This window comes from Phyllostomus hastatus, unplaced genomic scaffold, assembly GCF_019186645.2.
Source record: "Phyllostomus hastatus isolate PE091 unplaced genomic scaffold, TTU_PhHast_1.1 phas_contig_113, whole genome shotgun sequence".
NCBI classification, from domain to species: Eukaryota; Metazoa; Chordata; class Mammalia; order Chiroptera; family Phyllostomidae; genus Phyllostomus; species Phyllostomus hastatus.
This window is the reverse complement of record NW_025333530.1, coordinates 7750655-7774502: the sequence shown is the minus strand read 5'-3', so window position 1 is coordinate 7774502 and position 23848 is coordinate 7750655. Positions and strand designations below refer to the sequence as shown.

Sequence of the window (23848 nt, the reverse complement as noted above, 5' to 3'; positions counted from 1 at the left end):
CAAAATTAATTAAAAAAAAGTAAGGGTAGTAAAATTGGTCATAAATCCTTAAAGATGGAAAATCGTTATAACATTCTACTTTTTATGTTTTAAGTTCTTCATAATAAAAATTATTTTTCTTTTTCTAGTCCTTAAGAGGAATGTTCATTAAGATCATATTAAAGTTAAATTATGTGACCATGTCTACCAGACTCATACCCAGAGAGCATCTAGCCAAATGTAACCTAAGTTTTACTGAATTTTGCTCCTGATGGAAGACAAGGAAGAGCAAACTGGTTGTAGATTTGAGAGAAATGATATTTTTATTGCCCTTCTACAGCACCCCTAAGGTATAAATAATAGATGTAATCAACTTAAATTTGATGTTCAAATCTTGGCTAAAAGAGGGTAGAGAACATTTTTTGTGCTTTATTTATTCAGAGAGTGAAACTATGCCATAGTCTGCTAAATTCTTAGGTGTGCTTAGAACATGGTCCCTCCTGTATTCTACTGTGGAAAATGAAGCTTCTTATTTTTTCTTAGACTCCTAGACCCTGAAATGGGCAGTTACTATACACACATGCAGAGTGATGTCCAATTTGAGGTTTTGAATAGCTACTCATATAAGTTGACTTCTCTGTGCATTTGTATTGAGGAGGATCCAGCTCAGGTTGATGTCCTGGGAACCAGTGAGGCTCTCGCTTAAATCCTAAGGGAAGAGAAAAGAGAAGGAAACACAAGAGAAATCAGTCAATAGCAAGGAGTCTTAGTAACCAATTTCATTCTTACTTCTAAGGGAATATAGAGTGAGTCTTGTCAAAATTCAGAAGAGAGAAGACATTATTCACACATTCATTCACTTATTCACTTATTCAGTTTACTTTTATTTGAGTTCCTTTTACATTCCAGGCCCTGAACTAGGCCCTGAGACTATAAGAATTAAAAAGAATAGTCCACCTACTATGGGTTGAAAGTGGCATTTTTTTATTGTAGCTGGTATCATATGTTGTTTCAAAGTAGTGTCCAAACTGGAAAGAAAAAGTAATAGATTAAAAATATAGGAGTCTATAACCAATACTGGGAAATAAAGGACAAAGTGACATGAATTCTAACAGTCTCTGTCATATTTTAGATTAACTAGAGGTCTATATGCATTACTTGATATCCTACCAATTTTCATAATCTTTATATGTTTGTGTGCTTAGGAGAGCTATAAGGGCAAGGACTGGGGAAGAGCTTGGCTGAGTCAGAAGACATTATATATTTTTGTAGGTGAATAAAGTTCTCACAGAAGCAAGAGAAAGAATATTACCCATCTTTTTATTACCTTACAATAGTACAATATTCAATTTGATAGTAAAGTGGAATAAGTATTCCAGCTAAGGAACTGCTTCCCTCCCCAAACCACTTCACTGAAGCATGAGAGATTTCAGCATTAGAAGTTATCAAATGACTGCCTGTCAAATGGCCACTGGTATTTGTTTTGCTAACAGAAGGAAACAGAGAAAGTTACGATTACCTGGGAAGGCAAAGGTTTGGGCTGCACGATATTCCTCAGGTCATATTTTTCTTGGTTCCAGTTGCCCATCAGGGTATGGTTTGAATAGGCATTCTCATTAGTGGTGCATCTCCATCCATACTGGAAAAACTTGGACATATCATTCCAATCTGTCCACACTTCAGCATGGCCATCTGCATTAATGAGGCTGCCATAGTGTGGGTTTGTAAGGAAACAGGTGAGGAACTGTCTCTGGGAAAAGGTGAGAATAGATAAGCTTGTTACACAAATCAGAGAGCAGAAAAGGCATCCCTTTTTTACCCTTGGCCAAGCACAATAGAAGCACACCTTACTAAAAATCTAGACTCTCATCACAAATTAATTGTCATTCTGTTTCTTTTTCTCCAGGTCCACAAGTCCTTTGAGCTATCCTCTCATTCAGCAGTAATGAATGACTATAGAGATCATGCTCCCCCTTGAAAAGATAGAAAAACTTTAGTACCCCCAATACTACATACTAGCTAAATGTTCAGGTCATTTTGAGATATGGGGATTTAAGAACTAAAAGTATTGCTACAAAGATAATAGGGACAAGTGAGAACTTGAAAACTAGATAGCAATAAATTAGTTTCCTTCCTTCTAGGCCCAGTTCAAATGCCACTTATTCCATATGCCTTTCCTTACTTGTCTCACATAGTGCTTGTTTGTATCTTTCTATATTTATGATTTCTACCATGTGTCAGGAGTTCTTGAAGTACATGTGGAATCCCTTAACTGTAGAATCCCAAGGACAGGATCTGTGTCTTACTCATTCCAACACCCTCTCCTTCTGCCTGCCCTATCAAACAACAGTTCTTTGAACATACCAGATGACCAATGTCTGAATTTCAGTTTTGTAGGAAATCAAAGGCTACCCATTTTTATTATTGACAAAAAAGAGAGAGAACGATGAGCAACCAACTGAGCACCTGGCCATGGTCAGGTGCTCAGTTGGTTGGAGCATTATCCTGTATGCCAAAAAGGTTGTAAGTTTGATCCCCGATTGATCCCAAAAAACATACAGGAGGTAACCAATCGATGTTTCTTTCACATCAATGTTTCTCTTGTTCTCTCTCTCTCCTCCCCCAACCCCCCACCAAAATCAATAATATTCTTGGGTAAAGATTAAAATAATAATTTTAAAAAGAGTCTGGTTCCTTGGCTTAGGAGCAGGACAATACCTTCCCCAAAGAAGAGTAATCTGAGGCCAAGTAACTTTTGTTGTTTGTAGATTCTATAGGAAAGTGACAGAAAGCCTTCCACTTCCAGTCCATGTTCTTTAAAAGAAGAGATGTCGCCAAATCTGGTCCTCAATTCTCCGAGCAAAGAAAGAAATGTACATCACCCAAATCACCATGACCAGGTGGCCATGATTTGGGAGTCACCACTCACCCACCTTTCCACAGGTAGGGACAAAGCCAATACTGTAGGTTTAAAGGTAACTGTCCTCATACCATCTGCCTTTGTGAAGATAGATGCATGCACTGATGTCAACAAACAGCATGATGACTGAAGAGTAGCTGGTCCCAAAGTCCAACAGGCTTAGTATTCAGACTGCAGACCAAGGCGATACTGTTCTGGGGCTATAGGATGGATACCACCAACCACTCTGTTGTCTACTCCTGGGACCTGGGGCTTATCTTGGACACTGATTTCTCTTTCAACCTTTTATACCCATCCAATCACTAGGTCTTGTTCATTTTTTAATCAGCCCACTACTCTCCATTCCACTGCCAAATTCCAATTCAGACCACTATCAGCCCTGGATGCTATCGGATCTCCCTGCCATCAGCCTAGTTCTTCTCAAGTCCTTCTCCACAAAAAAAGCAGGACTTTCAAAAATGAAAATCTAAGTGTGTCCTTTTCCTACAGATTTAAAATGTTTTAGGATCTGGCCACTGTTTCAGAGTAAGATTCAGGCTGTTACAATGGTTATAATGCTCTTGATGACCCAACCCTTGCTTCATTTTTCAGTCTCACATGTTACCCACGCTCCCCTCCAAGTACATTTCAGCCAAACAGCAGTTCGTTTTCTCCATCATTCTTTGGCATATGTTGTTCCTTTTGCCTCTTCACTCCTCTTGATCCTTTGGTGTACTTTTCCCCCTCAGCTTTCAACTCAAGTTTCAACTCCAGGAAATTTTTCACTTCTCCACCCCCTCACCTCCCAAAATAGCAAGATTTCCCTTCTGTGTGCCTGTAATGCAGAAGGGCGACCTGGGGGCACCTGCTCCTTCAAAAACCACAAGGACGGCTGGATGGAGCAGACATAGCCTTTATTACTCACATTACAGGGAGCACCAATGGCGGCAGGTCTGTGCAGCAGGACCACACCTCCCTGAGTCCCAGACAAAGGGGACAAGGGGACACGTGTCTTGCACGACTCTAAACTGCATTACCTCACTGTGTATGTGCAAAGAGAAAAGGTCGAAAAGCAGTCAGCAGGACAAGAGGCCACTCCCAAAAAGAGGTAAGGAGGGAATTACAATCTATTTCTAAAGGAATGCACATTCCTTCTGGCCAGGGGCCCTCGGGCCAGCCTTCCCTTCTGGGGGATTGGAGGAGCCATGTCCAGCACGACCCCACAGTTCTCCCACAGCACCTTGAATTACTCCACTCATAGCATGGCATCTGATTATATCAGAATTGCCTTTGCTGCTGTGCATCCTTCGACAGACTACAAGCTCAGTGAAACCATAGGCTCCATCTTGCTCATTTAAATATCTATCTAACCATCCTCACAGTGGCACATAACAAGTACTCCGTATTTTTTCCCATTTTTCTTTTAGTATCTTAAGGGGATTTCAATATTTGAGGCGCCATTTCTTGAATAAATAAAAGGCAGGAGATAGAACCACCTGAAGAAATTCCGAGCAGCAGAGACAATGGGCAGCAGCCATTTCGGATACGACGATTTACAAAATCCTCTATGACAGGAAGGTACAAAACACAGCCTAACTTCTCCTTGGCCTGAGCCCGGACCCGCTTCCATCACTCACAACTCGCCTCACCCTCGGCCTGCCCTTCCGTGTTACTGACTGCTTGTGACTTCATGCAGGTGTGAAGTCGCTCAAGGCCACCCTCGGGCTAAGAGGCCTTTATTTTGACACTTCCGAAGGGGTGCTGATGGGGTGACATACGGCGCGGTCGGCCTCTCGCGTTCTACTCATTGCTATTTTCCTCCCCGGCTGTTGCTGTACTACGTTGTCAACGCCTCCAGGCGCTGTGTTGCGCCATCAACAGGCGACGGGTGAGGAGGAAGCCGCAAGAGACCCGCGAAGGAAGTGACGTCAAAAGTTAGCGCTTCGGAAAATGCGAGCGGGGAGTAGATTGGGGCTATGGCACCTCGGCGCCTCCTGTTGGTTGGGGAGGGGAATTTCTCCTTCGCTGCCGCAATAAGCGAGACCCTGGATCCCAGCACAAGTCTGACCGCCACCTGCCTCCAGCTCCCGGCCGACTTTGCCCGGGATCCGGTGGCCTGGGAGAATCTGCGTCGCCTGCGCCTGCGAGGTAGCTAAGTCGACCCCTCCTCCAAGCCCCACCCAGGGGCTGGCGCAGCCCCAAGTGGGAAGGGTGGGAACTTGGGGATTCAAGTAGTGTGAGGATTGCTTTTGGAAATCCCCCGAACCTTTACAGAAAGCGCGCTCCCGTGCCTAGACCAGAGTTGTTTCGCACGGTCCAGGTTAGGAAAGGGTTTTCTCTGGTTCTCTGTTAAGACATCCTCCTGTCTATATTTCAGGTACCAAGATACTTTTTGGTGTGGACTGTACTCAGCTCGCAGATGCCTTTGAACTGCACGACAGGGAGTTCGATCAAATTTGTTTTAACTTTCCGCACTGTGGACGCAAAGCTGGGGTGGCTAGGAACAGGGAACTGCTTTTCAAATTTTTCCAGAGGTGAGGAAAGAAGAGCACTCATAACTAAAATGTTTAAGATGTACATTACATAATGCACTAAAACAGTTTGGGGAATTAGGCATACGTGTGTAAATTACCGTAAGTTTAGAGGTAATATAAAGCTCCAAAAGAACACACAGTCTTGTTGGAAAGGCAGACTTATAACCGTAAATAGTAAATAAAAGTACAAAGAATGTGCTTTTTGGCATGTAAAGGGATGATCACTATTTTTAATAATGCATAATAATGGAAGCCAGTATAGTCTAATGGTGAAGAGCATGGATTTAGGAGCCAAACTACCTGGATTCAAAGCCACACCTACTACTTAATAGTTGCATGATTTTAGGTAAGCTTACTTAATCCTTTTTTGCTTCCTCATCTATAAACTGAAGGTATTTATATTAACTATCTCATAAAATTATCTAAAATTTATCACAGTGCTTTACACCAGCTATTTTCAACCGGTATGCCAGAAGAATTTTTAAAACATGCAATACTTCACTATTTAGTCAGGGGCACTGACCTCCTGTCCTTTAGACTGTCAAATAAAAAAATGACATCAGCCAACACAACAGTAGCCATCAGGTGTGAATTAATCAAAATCATACCTATTTTTGTCAGATCAGCAAAAAAATTTGGTGTGCCACAGAATTTTAGTAATTAGTTTATGTGTGCCACAAGATGAGAAAGGTTGAAAATCTCTGCTCTACACTATTATACCAAAATATGTAATACAATCAGAGGTCTCTTTAGGTCACAGTTAACAAACTTCACAGAGTCAGTATTTTAAATTAGCATTTGAAGTATAGAATTTTAACAGGCAGGAAGGGAGTGAAAAGAACAACTTTCTCCACAGGGAAGAATAGCCTGATCAGTGAATACTGTATAGGAATTTTGCAGACATTGACCTTTCTATGACATGTAGGTAAACATTGCAGATACCAAGCTGGATAACGCCATGGTCAGCTGCTAGTGTCGGTTATGAGCTGAACATTAAATTTACATTCTTACTTAATTCTAACTACTTTCTTGCATGTTTGAAGTCTAATAGACCTTTGCCAATGGGTATGATTGGGTGTCAATTATTTCAAAGCCAAACAATGTATATGTATCTAACTTCTGTGGTAATTTCTACTTGTTTCTGATAAATGGCTGGTGTCCTCCAACCCCCCTCCATTAGCTGTGCAGATGTTCTTGCAGAAGAAGGAGAAGTACACGTAGCATTGTGTAGAGGACAAGGTGGGACTCCTGCTGATAATCCCACAAGAGAATGGCACAACAGTTGGCAAGTGGTTGCCATGGCAGCTCTGGGAGGATTCATTTTAAGTGATGTGCATTCCTTCAGCTGTGAGGCTGTGCCAGGGTACAAGTGCACTGGATATAGGTAAGTAATAACAGAGGTCTAAGCCTTTTCATCTCTCACTAATGATAAAAAAAAATCTCATAGGCAAACTTTTTCCTTGCCAATTTCCTGATCAGTCTCAGAAAGACTTTCTTTAACAATGACAGACTTCATATTTGGTGTCTATTTTGCCAGGAGTCAAAATAAATCCTTCCAAGTAGAAGGTGCTTTGAACCATGTCTTCACCCGGAGCTTACCCTTTGAAGGTTTGCAACCAAGAATCTTCAGGATCAAACTGGGTGACCAGTGGTTTTCCTTTCCAGAACCAGAAGCACTTGTAGGAAAGTTGAATAGGTAACTGCTGTTTTACTAGAAATCACTTCTATCTCTAGTCGTATCCTGATTGGCTTGATGGCAACCATATATTAAATAGATGTTATGCATACTGTTAATGATGTTGGTACTCTGAATACTTCTCAGTCTGGCCTATGTAAGCCTCTTTAGAATTAAAAATTTTCTGGTATGTTCTAGGGATGATGGTTGTCAGAGTTCTGAAACACATGCTATCTCTGTTTTTGGTGGGCAATTTCTTTGTTTCCTTTCAGGATCAACTTAAGGATAATTCTTTCCTATTCAGTTATCTGTACTTTTAATTCTAACTACATTATAATTATTGAAATTAGAAAGGTTATTTTGTTTTTGTGTTTAAACAGGGGTTTCCTAGAAGCATCTTCCCATCATCCTATCAAAACCATCAACGACAAACTGATTACTGAATTGGGCAAAGCTTTCCCTCTAAAAAGGCTGAAGTGTTCCTTCCCTTTGCTACCAGAGGAAGAAACCAGTGTTCTCACTTCCTGGAACTGTGACATTCTATCAGCCACCTTTTGGATTAATCTTGAAGAGAACTCAAATTCTGAGCCCCTGACAGGTGGGACACCACAAGACATGGAGGACTTTCTAGTGTCATTTTCAGAACTTAGCCTTCCCAAGAGCCCTGGAAGAAATGGTAAGGAAGAAGTTCGTGAAGGAATCTGTGGCCAAGCCAAGATGTGGCTTAGACCTTCTCTCCTAGTGCATGGTCAGGCTGTCATCCAAGCACCAGACTTCCTCCCAGGTTCTTTACACATCCTTAGTGGACCTGTCTTTCAGAAGTGCCACATCTCGCCTTTCACAATGCCAGCATTTCACGAGACTTTATTTATCCTTGGGTTTAATCAAACTCTGAAGGATGGCTGTCTTCAGTCACTACTGGACCACCTGAAGGGCATTCTAGATAGCCTTCTGACTCAGACATTGCTGGAGGGCTCTAAACGGAGCAGTTTAGTAGAATTCATCTTTCAACCAAATGGGAAAGATTATATGATTGATGTGAAGTCTCATAATTTTGGCCTAGATTGTGCCAAGGATCTGATTATTGGGTCCGTTATCACATCTGTTCCAAGCATTGGAAAACACTGTTCCAAGGACCAGTGTTTTGTGTTTGTGTCGATAAACTTGGACCTATTAGCCATGCTTGTCTGGGGCATCTCTGACTGGAGGATGTTGTGGACCTTTGATAAACGATTCCTGAAGAATTTTGTCCCTGGAAAAATAGAACCCTTTAAAAGCTATTCTCTATATCCTCCGAGCTATGTGCATGATATTAGTTTTTGGTTAGATGAGAAGAAAGGATTTGATGAACTAGAGTTTCACACTGTGGCCCGAGCAGTGTCCCAGGACACTGTCATATCCATACAATTCCTTAGTCGTTTTCAGCATCCTGAGACTGAACAGGTCAGTCTCTGCTATAGACTGACCTACAAGACCTGTGACAAGGCCCTTACTCAACAGCAGGTAGCATCAATGCAGTCCCAGTTTAGAAAAGAGATTCAACAACGCCTACATGTAACACCTCGATAGTGTAGTAAATTCATTTCTGCAATGTGATCTTCATGGGTGTGGGATAAAAAATCTATAACTGGGAGTCCTTTCTGGACTGCTTTTTTTTTTTTTTGGTAAAATCTTTTACCTTGTGACTTTTGACTTTAAAGATACCTGTGACTTGATTACTTCAACTTACAGACTATAATGTGATTGGTAACATATGGAGTTGTGCAATGTTTTGATCCTGAGAAATGGCTAGGAAAACAAAGTATCATCATGTACTATAGATGCTCTATTGCTAAAGAGGCAATAGAACTTGAGTGTCTTATCAAATACCTATATATTAATCTGTCCGGAAAAAGTCCAGCCATTGTTACTATAATGAGAATGGTTTGCATGATATAGATGTAATCTGGCAGCCAAAGAGAGTGGACTAGAATGTGCATGCGTGAACAATGACAACTTCACTGTACTCATCAGTGGGAGTGGTAGATGCCATTGAATGAGCAAGTGTACTGTGTGGTTGTTGCACTCCAAATGACTGAGTGAGTACAGCAATGAACCTGCACTAGACTTTGCATTAAGCTTGAATATTACTCTGTGGAAACCATTTGGATGATTCAGAAGGCTGCAGCTATGGGCAACTGGTGATTGGCAGCTTCATCACCACAATGAGCCCACTCATACATCATGTCTCATGCAGAGTTTTTTGGTGAAACATCAAATCACCCAGGTGATTCAGCCCCTCTGTAGCCCAGACTTCATGCCATGCAACTTGCAGCTTTTCCCAAAAGTAAAATCACCTTTGCAAGGGAAGAGATTTCAGACCATCAATGAGATTCAGGAAAATATGAGAGGGCAGCTGACGGTGATTGGGAGAATTATGTGAAGTCCCAAGGTGCCTATTTTGGGGAGACTGAGGTGTCATTGTCCTATATACAATGTTTCTTATATTTTGTATCTTCTTCAATAAATCTCTATTTTTCATTTTACATGGCTGGATACCTTCTGGACAGCATTTTATATACATATATGTTTTCTCACTGTCAATTTCTCTTCTCAAATGTATTTACAAGAATGATTTTTAGATGTTTATTAGTTTGGGTAAGTTGCAAGTGCTCCATAATTAGTATTGGTATCATCATCATGATTATCATGTTTAATCACTGGTTGACTACTCTTATTAAAGTCATGCAACTAAATAAGTGTCAGATTTAGAGTTCATACTTGGATCCATCTGACTCCACAGCCCAGGTTCCTTGTGCCACTTTGTTACTTCTCTTTCCCTAGTCTTCAATAGTAATCCCTCAACTGTGATTAACTCTAAAATTTGCTCCCCTAGATATGGGAGACTTCTATTGTAAACATCTGTAAGGAACACTAGGAGATTGGCTCAGCTCAGGACTCTGAAGAATGGGGTACTCAATGTGATTTAGTAAATGTTTCTGTTAATAGGCTTCACTAATTGGGATTATATCGTAAACTTTGTGAAGGAAATAACTGTCTTATTTATTCTTATATCTGGAGAAGAGCATATATAGAAAGGCAAGAATGGAATCAGAGAAACAAATTAGGAGGCAATTATCATAGTGCAAATGAGATAATGGTGACCTGGGCCAGTGTGTAAGAAGTTGGACTGGGTAATTATTAGGAGGGTTTGCTGATGAATTAAACACCTGTGTATGGGTGGAGGGTGTGGAGTTAGAGAAATAAAGGAATCAAGCAGGATCCCTAGGTTTTTTACTTGAGCAACTGTAATACTAGAGCATCATTAGCAAATGGGAAAACTGGCATAGGAGTAAGTTTGGGGAGTGAAGAATCAAGGAATCTCTTTATGCAGACATATATTGCTTAGATCTCCATGTAGACTATAAGCTCATTAAAGGCAGGTAAGCGATTTATAGCTTTCTTCCATCTCCAGTAGTGCCTAATACATGACTGAGGCAGCATTTGAGCTGGATCTTAAAACAAGAGCAGGGGTGCTATGGGGGCGGGGTGGTTGTTAGGCAGGAAGGCCATGCATTCCGGACAGAAGGCATACATGAGCAGAGGTATAGCCAATGGAGCATTTGCGGCACTTTTCAAGCTAGTTAATTGGAATGTAAAATATGTATAGGAAGGTAGTAGAAGATTAGAAAAGTAGTTGGGGCTAGAGTTAGTTCATGAAAGACTGTGATTGCTAAAATAAGGAGTTTGTACTTTATTTGACAGGCAATAGGAAGATTGTGATGTTTAACTAAGGAAGTGACACAAGAGTAGTGCTTTTGAAAATTAATCGGACAGTTGCACAGGATGAATTTGAGATGGGAGATCCATGCAAGGATGCTATAATAGTAGTCCTCAGTAGAGGCAGAGAGGGGCCTGGATTAGAGTGAACTGAAAAGGAGATGGATGTATGAGAGAGATCTAGGCCAGGATATCTGAACCTGGTAAGTAATAATTGCGTTTGGAAATTGAGCAATATGATCAATTGCCATTTTCAATACTTGAGAATTTTTAGTATGAAATCATAGCCTGGGACCCTGTCAATATTAGCAGTCCCCCTATAAACTTGTTTTAGTTATTGGTACAGAGCTTCATAGGGTGGGGCAGAGCTGTGACCGGGGGAGTAGGCAGAATGTCAGGAGCAGGTGAATGACTCCTGAGAATCACAGACATGATATCATGAAGATGCCTGTGTAAAAATGCCCATATGAAATCAGAGGCTTTCTCTTGATCTGGCTGGGTGAGCATGGACTTTGTATTAAGTCCTGAGTTGGAATATGGCTCCTAGGTTGAGTTAGACCTGGGTAGGAATATGGCTGCGCCATCTCCTAGCTATGCAACCTTGGGCCTCAGTTTCCTTCTCAATAAAACCAGGTTGTGAGTATTAAATTTAAAAAGGATAAAATCTGTTAAAATGCTTACCATAATGCTGTAATGGCAACAGAGGCCATGGGTGTCTGACTGAATATGCTGCATAGAATTTCACCTTTCCCCCCTCACTCTGTATTCTGCCGTTACAGCTGTATCTCACTGAAGCAGTTAATTAGCTACAGGATGTCCTTATCATTCTTAACAAAATACAGACAGAGCAAGTGGTCAGTGACCTTTTAAGAACTTACCCCTTGGTAAACAGCTGCGCTATGATTTTTAACTGAATATCTCCACGTACTCACCTTGTAGAGTTTAACTGCTTTCTATGGGTGCTTTCTTTTAAATGGGGCTTGAAGAATGGTTTTTGTAAGATTGTGGAGAATGCTGAAAAGTGAAGGAAGAAAGAGTTGGAGGGAGGAAAGGCCAAAGTTACAAGTATGTTGTAGGACTAGCTGTGATAGTAAAGAGTAGTCTCAGGTCCTATATCTTTTCTACTCAGGGATTTGCCCCATTTGACCCCATAGCGCTGTAAATTAGTCTTTTCTGCGCATGTCCAGGTCTTTTGTCCCTCGGCGGACACCGTTTGCCAGCCACAGCCGTCTCCCCGCTTGGCAATCGTAGAGTGTCCTATTCTACCTTTTACTTCCACGCTGGCCATGGCGAGTCGAGGGGCTAGGCAGCGCCTTAAGGGAAGCGGGAGCAGTGGCGGAGACACAGGCTGGGCCGCGGACAAGCTGCGGGAGCTGCTGAGCAGCCGGGAGGCGGGCAGCGCGGAGCCCCGGACCCAGTAGGTGTGCGGGCGCGGCGGGGGCGTGGCCGAGCAGGCGGCGCGGGCCTGCCCCTAGGAGGGTCGCGCGGAGCCGTGCGGAGCTTCCCCTGGAACAACTCTCTTGCCTGGAGATCTCGACCCGTGTACGCAGGTCCTTCTGCTCTTCTGAGCGTGTCAGCGTCCTAGAGTCCCCACCTCGGGTCCCACGTTTGCTGTACAGAAACCCTGGGGTGCGGGTCTGTGAGGCTCCTGGCCCAGGCGTGGTCTGGCATCTTGGTGTTTGAGCTGGCAGGAGGAAAAAGGATACTTTTCTCGATTGCCCCCCACTGTTTCCTTCATTCTGCCCGAAGTCCTGACCCTTTTTACTCTAAGTCGAGGGCCCCACAACCTCCAGAACCAGCTACCACCTCTCTCCCCAAGCCCAGGAACTGCAAGTTAAGATTGCATTAAAGGAGCTGCCAACATATGGATTTCGAAGACATTACAGTACCTTGCACATGTTAGGCCTCTGTACATTGGAACAAATAGGCAAATGAATAAAGCCATGGAAAGCCATGGCCTTGTAAAAAGAAGAAACAGGATGAGAGCTTTGTGGTCTTCAAGTGAGTGATTAGTTGACGTGGGATAAATGGAGTGCCATAGATGCCTGGAACTCAAGTGTATGAATTAGCTTAAACTTGAAAAACAGAAAATGGGAGGGATTGTTAAGGTTGATCTACCCAGAACAACTAACTGTTGACTTTTATAGGTGAATACTTCAGTGTTTCAATGCCCCTTTCCATTCTTGTCTTTTTTGGCCTAGTTTTAGTCCTCCTAGTTAGTAGGTCCTTCCAGACACATACTTTTTTTTTCTTTTTTTTTGCTTCTGAGCAGGTTATCTGGGAACAAAGCAGGACAAGTTTGGGCACCTGAAGGATCTACTGCTTTCAAATGTTTGCTCTCAGCAAGGTTATGTGCTGCTCTCCTGAGCAACATCTCTGACTGTGATGAAACATTCAACTACTGGGAACCAGTAGGTGATTTCTTTGGGTATTTTTGTTGTTCTTATTGTTCTTGATTTCACTGCCTGCGACCTTGTTACCAACCAAAATATAAATACTGTATACAAATGTAACTACTAGTAAAATTACTTTCACTTTTGTATTCTAAGCTGATGATTTAGCAGTAGTAACTACTGAAAGCTATAGGGTATTTGGTTATTTTACTAAAAGATGTAATTTGTAGCTATAGTTGGGTAGCTCAGTTGTGAGAGCATCATCCTGACATGCCAAGGTTGTGGGTTCATTCCCCACTGCCAATGCATGCAATAAATAACTGGAACAAGAAATTAATGTTTCTCTCCCTGCCCCACACTCTGTCCCTTTCTCTCTCTCTAAAAAAAAAAGGAAAAAATCAATGAAGCCCTGGCCTGTGTGGTTGGTTGAAGCATCATCTGGTAACCAAAGGGTTGCGGGTTCAATTCCCAGTCAGGGTACATACCTAGGTTTTGGTTCCATCCCCCTTCTAGGTGTGTATTCCTGGTCCGGGTGTGTGCAGATGGCAACCAATCAATGTTTTTGTCTAAATTCGATGTTTCTCTCTCTCGCATCGATGTTTCCCTCCCTTCCTGTCTTCCTCTCTCTCTCTAAAAGCAATGAAAAAAAAAGTCCTCAGGTGAAGAAAAAAATTAGTTAATTAAAAAATTTTAAAGATGTAATTTATGATTTCTTTTAAACATTTTTAATCAAAATAATACTTTGAGATAGTTTTTGAAGTTAACCGTTACTATAGAACGTTAAAGAAAAAACAGTAGCTCTCTGTTCCAGTTCTTATGTTCAAATCCCAGTTCTTTCAACTTAGTTATTTCTTCTGATGTTTACTAAAATAAAGATTGTTACTAAATAGTGTGCTTATATTCTATTTCTTGGTATTTAGATTTATAAGTCTGTTGACTTCCTATTATAGAAAATTCAGCAGTGAAATTTTCTAATCACATTTTTCATTAAAAAAATTAATGTTTAACAAGTAGGTGGTTTAAGGAAAATATAAGATTTAGAGCCTCACTGTATTGGCTAGAAAGTATTTAAAAAATAAGTAGAAGGTGAAATTCAAACTTTTAATGTTGGTCAAACAATAATCTTGTAGAATTTATAAAGTCCTAATATTTTTCAATATTGTGTAATTTTGATTCTTATCCATTAGTTGCAAGTCTTGTTGAGAGTTTCAGCTTTTTTGTGTACTGTTGTCTCATTAATATTTTTTGCTTAAAATTTCACCTGCATCCTTTTAACAAGGATTTTTGGACAGTGTAATCCTGAATTCACCTGTTTTGTACTTTCAGACACACTACCTCATCTATGGGAAGGGGTTTCAGACTTGGGAGTATTCTCCAGTTTATGCCATTCGCTCCTATGCTTATTTGTTGCTTCATGCCTGGCCAGCTGCATTTCATGCAAGAATTCTACAAACTAATAAGGTAAGGGCAGGCCAACCTGGAAGCAGTCACAACCAATCAAGAGGTGAGTCTCTGGAACAGTTTTGAGAAAAGGACAAAATTGATCGGTAGTTAAGAGGAGATTTTTTTGGAAGAAGAATTATTTATTAATTCCTTGTTCATGAAATATTAATTAAGCAACTTTTATTTGATAGATACTTCATTAAGTGCTATGGTGTAACAATGACCAAATCCCTGCCCTTATGGAATTTATGACTTAATAGAGATTACATTGAGCAAGTAATTAAAAATGTGGTGAGTCTTATGAAGGAAGCGTACCAGTGTGCGATGGGATAGCATATTAGGAGAGCCTAACTTAAACAGTGCTGAAAGATAGTTAGGGGTTAACTGAGACCTAACCTATTACTTTTCAGAAATATGACTATGATGTGTCTTGCGATGGATTTCTTTGAATTTGTCTTGTTTGGAGTTTTCTTAGCTTCTTTAATCTTTAGGCTTCTGTCTTTTGCCAAATTTGAAGTTTCTAGCTGAATTTTTCTTAGTACTTTTTCCGTCCTGCCCTGTTTCTCCTTTCCTGAGACTCCAGTGATATGAACACTAGATATTTTAGTTTAGTCCCACGGGTCCCTGAGACTCTGTTCTTTATTTTCCCAGCCATTTTTTCTCTGTGTTGTTCAGGTTGAGTAATTTCTTCCAGTTCACTGACTTTTTCCTCTGTCCCCTCCATTTCACTGTTGACCCTATCCTTTGACCTTTTTTTAAGTATTTTTTATTGATTATGATATTACAGTTTTCCCAATTTTTCCTCCTTTATCACCCCTCCACCCTGCCCTCCCAACCCTCCCGCATCCCCCGCCCCCTTAGTTCATGTCCATGGATTTATACATATAAGTTCTTTGAGTCCCCTGTTTCCTATACCATTTTTTATCTCTCTCCATCTATTTTATGCCTACTAATTATGCTGCTTTTCCTTGTACCTTTTCCTCCCTATTCCTCCCTTCCCCCTCCCCACTGAACTCCCTCTATGTGATGTCCATTTCTCTGGTTCTGTTCCTGTTCTGGTTGTTTGCTTAGTTTTTGTTTTCATTGTTTTTCTGTTTTTTTAGGTTCATCTGTTGATCGTTGTGAGTTTGTTGTCATTTTATTGTTCATATTTTTTATCTTCTTTTTCTTAGATAAGTCCCTTTAACATTTCATGTAATAAGGGCTTGGTGATGATGGACTCCTTGAACTTGACCTTATCTGGAAAGCACTTTATCTGCCCTTTTATTCTAAATGATAGCTTTGCTGAATAGAGCAATCTTGGATGTAGGTCCTTGCCTTTCATGACTTGGAATACGTCTTTCCAGCCCCTTCTTGCCTATAAGGTCTCTTTTGAGAAATCTGCTGACAGTTTGATGGGAACTCCTTTGTAGGTTACTGTCCCCTTATCTCTTGCTGCTTCTAGGATTCTCTCCTTCATTTTTACCTTGGCTAATGTAATTATGATGTGCCTCGGTGTGTTCCTCCTTGGGCCCACCTTCTTTGGGACTCTCTGAGCTTCCTGGACTTCCTGGAAGCCTATTTCCTTTGCCAGATTGGGGAAGTTGTCCTTTATTATTTGTTCAAATAACTTTTCCACTTGTTGCTCTTCCTCTTCCCCTCTGGTACCCATATAATTTGGATGTTAGAACATTTAAAGATATCCTGGAGGTTCCTAAGCCTCTCTTCATTTTTTTGAATCCTTGTTTCTTCCTTCTTTTCTGTTTGGTTCTTTCTTTCTTCCTTCTGGTCCACTCCATTGATTTGAGTCCCAGTTTTCTTCCCATCACTATTGGATCCCTGTGCATTTTCCTTCATTTCACTTAGCGTAGCCTTCATTTTTTCATCTAATTTGCGACCAAATTCAACCAATTCTGTGAGCATCTTGATCACCAGTGCTTTGAATTGTGCATCTGATAGGTTGGCTATCTCTTGGTTGCTTAGTTGTATTTGCTGTGGCACTTTGATCTGTTCTTCCATTTGGGCCATTTTTTTTTTTGTCTTGTTGAGCCTGTTACGTATGAGGGTGGAGCCTTAGGTGTTCACCAGGGCAGGGCAATCCTTTTGTTGGGTTGTGACGTTGTGTGGGGGGCGGGGTCTGAGGGAACCTTGGCTCTTGCTCTCCGTCAGCTTTCAGTCCCTTCCGTAGCTTCCCCCAAGCAAACTGGGCCTTTCTGGTGCTATTTCCCTTGTGGGTGGGCTTGTGAACGTTCTAGGTCCCTGTGGGTCTCTCCAATGAACTCTCCTGTGAGGCGGGGAGTCTCTCCCAGCACCTCAACCCTCACAGGTGTTCTTGATCGGTGCTTTGAGGCTTTATTTCCCTGACTGCCCCTGGGCTGCTCTGCTGTGGTTTTTCTGAGTTGGCCCTTGAGGTCCCCCTTACCAGGCTGGTTGTTCTGGTTTATCTTTTCTTTAATTCTTTGGTTGTCAGAGTTCCATTCAGTTTGATTTTCTGGCGATTTTGGTTCTTTATTGATTTTAGATTGGTTGTTATCCTCCTTTTGGTTATGTGAGGAAGCAAAGGGTTTCTACCTATGCCTCCATCTTGGCTAGAACTCTCTCCTCCTTTGAGCTTTTTTATTTTGGTTATTATATTTTTTATACTGTAAAATTTTCATTTTATTTACATCTTCTATTTCTTTACTGAGATTTTCTATTTTTTCGTTTGTTTCAAGCATGTTCTTAGTTGTTCATTGAAGCAGTTATACAATAGCTTCTTTAAAACTTTTGAACTTCTAACAGTTAATTTTAACCTCTCTCTCTGTCTCCCTCTAGATTAACTTTTTTCCATTCAGTTTGAGATCTACCTGGTTGACAATTACCGTATTTCACTGTGTATAGCTCCCATCCACAGTTTGGACCAAACTTTCAGGAAAAAAGTCTTTTATTTTAATTTTTAAATCAATTTTTTATTTATATATAAAACTGATTATTGTATTCCAGGGTATTATTCTGCACACAGATATCATTATTGCTTCCTAGAGTTACCCTTTTTTTTAAAGATTTTATTTATTTATTTTTAGAGAGGGAAGGGAAGGAGAAAGAGAGAGAGAAATATCAATGTGTGGTTACCGGGGGTCCTGGCCTGCAACCCAGGCATGTACCCTGGCTGGGAATCGAGCCTGTGACACTTTGGTTTGCAGCCCGCGCTCAATCCACTGAGCTATGCCAGCCAGGGCTAGAGTTACACTTTTAATGCATAAGCATAAATAAAAGAATTAAAAATATTTTTATAGATAGGGAATTAGCACTACTCACATATAATGTACACCCTTATTTATCCCTCAACTATTTGGGCAAAAAAACGTGCACACCCTTTTTTCCCCTCAAATATTTGGGCAAAAAAGTGTACATTATACACAGCAAAATGTGGTAATTTTCAATGACTCTGGCTCTTACTCATGGGCCAGCATGCTTCTTTTGCACTACTCTGCTCCTTTGGATCTTATTTAAGCCTTCTGTTTTAGCTTCCTTATTTTGATAGAGTCAAGCAGGAGAAAGAATGGGGGTTCCCTACCTTGCTGCTGCAAGTGAGGGTAGAAATCTAGGTTCCCCACTAGCTCTCAATTGATACTACCCTAGTAGGGAGGGTAGGGGCACTGCATAATGATGTACTGGTTCAACAAAGGATGCAACGCATTACTCATGTATTTGTGGCGATGTTGTAAACCTACAACCAACTGTGCTACCAATCATATAAAAGTATAGCACATACAATTATGTAGAGTACATAATACTTTATAATATAAATGACTATGTTACTGGTTTGTGTGTTTACTATATGATACTTTTTATCGGTATTTTAGAGTGGATTCCTTCTACTTATTAAAAAAGTTTGCTGTAAGGCAATATGCTGTCTTATGCTAGCAGAAGCCTCATACATCTGGTCTTTACTCTGTCTCTTGAGTGCATCAGTTTCTCTTGTGCTTGATTTAATCTCATGTCATTTAGTACAGTACCATACTGTGCAGACTTACAGCCTGGGAGCAGTGAGTTATACTTTATAGCCTAAGTGTTAGTAGGCTACTATCTAGGTTTGTGTAAATACAGTTTGTGATGTTCACACAGGATGAAATCACCTAATGACAAATTTTTCAGAATGTATCTGCATCATTAAGTAGCATGTTACTGTACTGCTAGGTTGTGGGGGTGGGGGGCAGGTGGAAGGACAGGCTCTTCAAAGGATCTTTACTGACACTGTGGTGGAAGAGGGAGCTCATTACTACTAAAGAGGATAAAAGTCCTGCCTTCCTATTGGACCTTGATCTTGATCATATTGGTGAGAGTGGATCTATGTTTTTTCTGGGGTACTTGGCTGAAATAGAGTGGTTGTTATCTAAAAGTTTTCTGCCTTGCTAGGTTATCCATTTATTGGTCTTTTGGATGGTTAGCGTGGGCTTTCATTGGTGTTATTTTGTCTACGCCCATTGGTATTTCTAGTTGCCAGCTTCTTTAGCTCCAAACTTAGAATATAGAAGGCAAAAAGAAAACCCAGAGAACTTACCACTATGTTGTTAGGTCCAGAAGTTCCCAGCCAATCTGCATTTTTCTCTCCACCTCCCGTCATCTTCTTATGCTTGTTTTACATAAAATGCCCAGAGATTTTGGTTTTGTATAGCAAGAGGAATAGGGACAATATGGTTAAGCCATCTTCCATGAAGCAGAAATTCCTATTTACAGAATTAGAAGTTGAAGTTGTTTAGGTAAAGGAAGAATGGAAATGAGGGAAAATGCCCTGAGGCCAGAAGGAAGGCCAGCACGGCCTTCTTGTATTAATAGGTTTGACTCTTGAAAGAGAGAATGAATGGTGGAGTGTATTAGATGAGGTGGAGGCCAGATTTATATAACACCTGGTAGGCTCTATTGAGGAAAGGTTTTAGACGGAGGAGAGACATGATTACATTTGCATTTTAGAATGTTCAGAAAAGTATCACCTGTAGAAAGTGATAGAACTCTGTCGCTCCCTTTGCTACCTAGTATTTAATTTCTGGGTTTGTTTGTTTGTTTGTTTGACTTAATCAGAAGAATGATTATACAGAATGTGGGACTTAGTAGAGAAATAACAATAAGGAATGCTTAAGGGTTTTATTTCCACTTGCCTACTCACTATACTTCAAATTGGACATATTCAACACAGTTCTTCCTCTTATATTCTGTTCCTTTTGCATCAAAGATACAAATAGCAAGCAGAACAGGGGTGAAACTTTCCCTTCTTCTTACTTCCAGTCTTTTCCCTGTTAGGTTCTGCCAATGGGAGCCAACAAGGCACCACTTGGCAAGGGGGAATTGTACTTAGTAAAGTCCCAGCCCGAGCAAGATAATGTAGAACAGAGAAGAGTAGATTGTTGATGATGATATGATATGGCAGTCATTAGCACCCCTAGCAATGGTTACTTTTCCATCTGAAAAGGCTACCTATTGCTACCCAAAACAAGAACACCTTTGTTTTGTCTCCCTATGATCAGGTTGTGAATTTCTCTGAACTATACACTTAGGAGCGGGCTCCCATACATAGATCCATTGGTTACTTAATTTCCTGACAGATTGCTCTCCAGAATGGCTATATAACTTCATACTCTCTGCAACAATGTTCAAGGTTTCAGCTTCCTCACATCTCCTGAGCACTTGATGTTTCTGACTTTCTAATTTTGCCCTTCTTATTAATGTAAGATGCTTCTCACTTTAATTGCATTTCTCTGATTACTACTAAGGTACAGCATTTCTTCATATATTTATTTGTTATTAGATTTTCTTTTTTTGTACATTACCTCTTTACAGCCTTTGCCTATGTTTCAATTAGGTTTTCTGGTTTTCTCTTCTGATTTGTAGAAGTTTTCAGAAGTAACCCCTTATAGGTTTTAGATTCTAGAAAATCTTTCTTTTAGGCTGTCATCTCTCTATTAATTTTGTCCTTAGTCCTTTATTGAGTAGTAATCTTTAGTTTTGATGTAGTCAAACCAGTTAGTTTTACTTACAGTTGGTGGGTTTTGGGATTTTCTAAAAGAAGTCCTTCTTTACCACAAGTGACAAAGATATTCTTCTGTATTTTCTTCTGTTATCTTTATAATTTTATCTTTTATGTAAAAGACTTTAATCCATGTTGTATGAAAGGAGAAAAGGTTAAAAGTCTTTAATTCATATGAGTTTTAATTTTTATAAATTGTAGAAAAGTTCAGATTTGTTTTTTGCTAGTGAGGTGGATTTTCTAGCACCAACTGCTAAATAACCTATCCTTTTCCTTCTGATCTGTAATGCCATGTCTATCATCTACCTCATCCCATATGTATGGGTCTATTTCTGGCCTCTTTATTCTACATCATTGGTCAATTTGTCAGTAGGTACCATATTGTTTTTATTATTATGGCTTTGTAATGTGTGTTAGTACCTGGTTGGCGAATTTCTCATTTTCTTCATTTTAATATTTGTATTTAAATATCATTTTAGAGTGGGTTTGCTTCTCAGTCAGATTCTGCTGAGTTTTTATTGGATTTACATATTATTTTGAGAATTAATATTATTTTTATTTTCTTAAAGATTTTATTTTATTTATTTTTAGATAGAGGGGAAGAGAGGGAGAAAGAGAGGGAGAGAAACGTCACTGTGTGGTTACCTCTCATGAGCCCCAAACTGGGGACCTGGCCTGCAAGCCAGGCATGTGCCCTGACTGGGAATCAAACCAGCAACCCTTTGGTTTGCAGGCTGATGCTCAGCCCACTAAGCCACACCAGCCAGGGCCAGAGAACTAATATTTTTATAGTGTTAAGTCATTCCATCCCTAAAATGTATTTATTTAGTCAGGTTTTCTGTCTTTTAATAAAATTTTAAAATGCATCCATTTCAGTTTTATCCAGTCTTTGATAGGTTAATGCCTAGAATTTTTATACTTTTTGTTGCTGTTATGAATGGTAATTTTTTAGGTGGTCATTGCTAGTATTGAGAAGCACAATTGATTCTTGCTTTTTTGATTTTAATCAGAATTTCAGTCTTGCCGAATTTCCTTGTTAGTGTCAGTGGTTTGTCAAGTGAATCTCTTGGATTCTCTTTCATCTGTATTTTTTTTTTTGTCTTTTTGCACTGACCAGACTTCCAGTTACTATGTTCAATATTCATTGTTATGGGGGTGTCATTGTTCTGCTCCCAAGTACCATTCTTATATTAACTTGTGTTAATTTTTACTTTGCAAGCATGTTTTTGTACTAGTCCGAGTTGGTGAGGAGTCCTTAAACATAGATACTTTGTACTAAAATTATCTGTATTCCTAGTAGCATTAGAATAGTGCTCAGTGTATAGTATTTTTTCAGTACATATTTTCTGAATCGATGAATGAATCTGGGCATTTACCTGTCACTTTTTTTAACTCTTTTTGGAATTTTTTGTTTTAGTGATGAAAGTGGAAAGTATGTTATATGTAGTTATATTAATCATAGTATATGTTTTTTTCTCTTTCTTAAATTTTGTCATTTATTTTAAATTACAATTGACATACGCTATTATATTAGTTTCAGGTGTACACTCCAGTGATTAGACATTGTATAACTTACTAAGTGATCATTCTGATAAATCTCACACCCATCTCACACTATACATAGTTATTAGAATATTATTGACTGTACTGTACTTTACATCTCCATGACTGTTCTGTAACAGCCATGACTGTTCTTAATCTCTTCACCTTTTTCACCCATCCTGGATCTCCCTCCCACTGTGGCAATGTGGAGGATACCAGCCAGCAGTATCAATCCCTGCTGCGGATGCTCGTTGAAACACGAGAAAAACATACACAGGAACAACCGAGTCCTGTGGGGAAATAGGGACAAAACAGCTACTCTCTCTAGTGGAGAGTGGCCTGTCTTTTCGCCCAAGCAGGTTTTTATTAAGAATACAGACACAGTTTGTGGATTACAGTCTGGCAGGGAAGATCAAAAGGGATAGGTAATTTTCAAAGGGTCTGACAGAACTCCTGCTGGGATTCTAGGCAGAGTTTGGGGTTTTATCACTACGGGACCTAAAAGGCTAGTCTCATTTCCTGCCCATGCCTTCATATTTTAATTCAACAGCATCCTCCAGCAAGCAGATCTCATAGGATCTTGCATATTGTATGTCCCAGGCCTGATTTACCCCAGGGGTCTGCCGACCCTGGTCTGGACTGCACCACCCCTGCTATTTCCGCAGACCTGAGTCGGGCAGAGGAGACAAAGGTAGCCAGGAGACTTGGAATTCTCACAACTAAGGACAAGGACTCAGGCTTTGACAAAGCGGAGGGGACAGGGGTTGATGTTGATCACCCCTTCATTTCCACAGCCTCAAGTCTCTTCCCTGAGGCCTCCTGGTGATCATGCCTGTCTTAGGCGATTCCCTCCGTGGGAAATCTTACCCATCATTGGCTAACTGATCAAGCATAAGAGGCCAGGCACAGAATAGGCAGCGTTCTTGCCAGAGAAGTAAGTTTTGTCTCCTTAGTGGCTCCTGGTCTGGAGGTCTCTCACTCAGCCTTAGCCACGGGGGGTTACAGCTTCCTGAGGCCAGGCAGGGCGGGCCCCAACATGGCAACCATCAAAACGTTCTTTGTATCTATGAGTTTGTTTCTGTTCTGCTTATTTGTTTGTTTTGTTTTTTAGATTGTATTGTTGATAGATAGGTATTTATTGCCATTTTATTGTTCATATTTTTTTACCTTTTTTTTTCTCCTTCTAACATAAAACCCTTTAACATTTTATATAATACTGGTTTGGTGGTGATGAAGTCTTTTAGCATATTCTTGTCTGGGAAGCTCTTTACATGTTCTTTGATTCTAAATGAGAGCTTTGCTGGGCAGAGTAACTTTGGTTGTAGGTCCTTGCTTTTCATCACTTTGAATATTTCTTGCTACTTCTTGCCCGCAAAGTTTCTGTTGAGAAATCAGCTGACAGTCTTATGAGAGCTCCCTTGTAGATAACTAACTGCTTTTCTCTTGCTGCATTTAAGATTCTCTCTATGTCTTTAACCTTTGGCATTTTAATGATGATGTATGTGTCTTGGTGTAGGCCTGTTTGGGTTCATCTTGTTTGGGACTTTCTGTGCTTCCTGGTCTTGTGTGTAATTTTCCTTCATCGAGTTAACCAAGTTTTCTGTCATTATTTTTTAAATATGTTTTCAAGTTCTTGCTCCC

At 40.3% G+C, this 23848-nt stretch overlaps 3 protein-coding genes across 11 annotated transcripts in view; 2 read left to right on the top strand and 1 right to left on the bottom strand.

The window, feature by feature from the left end:
- Nucleotides 1-291: 291 nt before the first annotated feature.
- CUNH11orf1 (chromosome unknown C11orf1 homolog) lies at nt 292-4743 on the bottom strand. Of its 2 annotated transcripts, none has more exons than XM_045839207.1 (4): nt 4375-4743; nt 1499-1729; nt 941-1007; nt 292-688 (listed from the first exon to the last, which is right to left on the bottom strand). In XM_045839207.1, exons 1-4 carry the CDS (start codon nt 4414-4416, stop codon nt 519-521), a joined length of 510 nt encoding a protein of 169 aa, XP_045695163.1. In that variant the 5' UTR covers nt 4417-4743; the 3' UTR covers nt 292-518. The 2 variants fall into 2 exon arrangements, with proteins under 2 accessions (XP_045695163.1, XP_045695156.1); XM_045839200.1 differs by lacking the exon at nt 4375-4743 and adding an exon at nt 2698-2823.
- A 75-nt stretch (nt 4744-4818) lies between these two features.
- On the top strand, nt 4819-9082 carry FDXACB1 (ferredoxin-fold anticodon binding domain containing 1). The gene is made up of 5 exons (XM_045838975.1): nt 4819-5026; nt 5256-5412; nt 6593-6796; nt 6950-7108; nt 7468-9082. The coding sequence occupies exons 1-5, from the start codon at nt 4855-4857 to the stop codon at nt 8654-8656; spliced, it is 1881 nt and encodes a 626-aa protein (XP_045694931.1). The 5' UTR covers nt 4819-4854; the 3' UTR covers nt 8657-9082.
- A 2987-nt stretch (nt 9083-12069) lies between these two features.
- ALG9 (ALG9 alpha-1,2-mannosyltransferase) overlaps nt 12070-23848 on the top strand; it is a 137131-nt gene continuing 125352 nt past the window's right edge. Inside the window, exons 1-3 of one of the 8 annotated variants that reach the window (XM_045839511.1) lie at nt 12070-12263; nt 13119-13257; nt 14566-14700. In XM_045839511.1, coding sequence (XP_045695467.1) covers nt 12133-12263; nt 13119-13257; nt 14566-14700 — 405 coding nt within the window. In that variant the 5' untranslated portion in view covers nt 12070-12132. The other 7 variants (XM_045839521.1, XM_045839551.1, XM_045839530.1 and 4 more) reach the window with 7 other exon arrangements.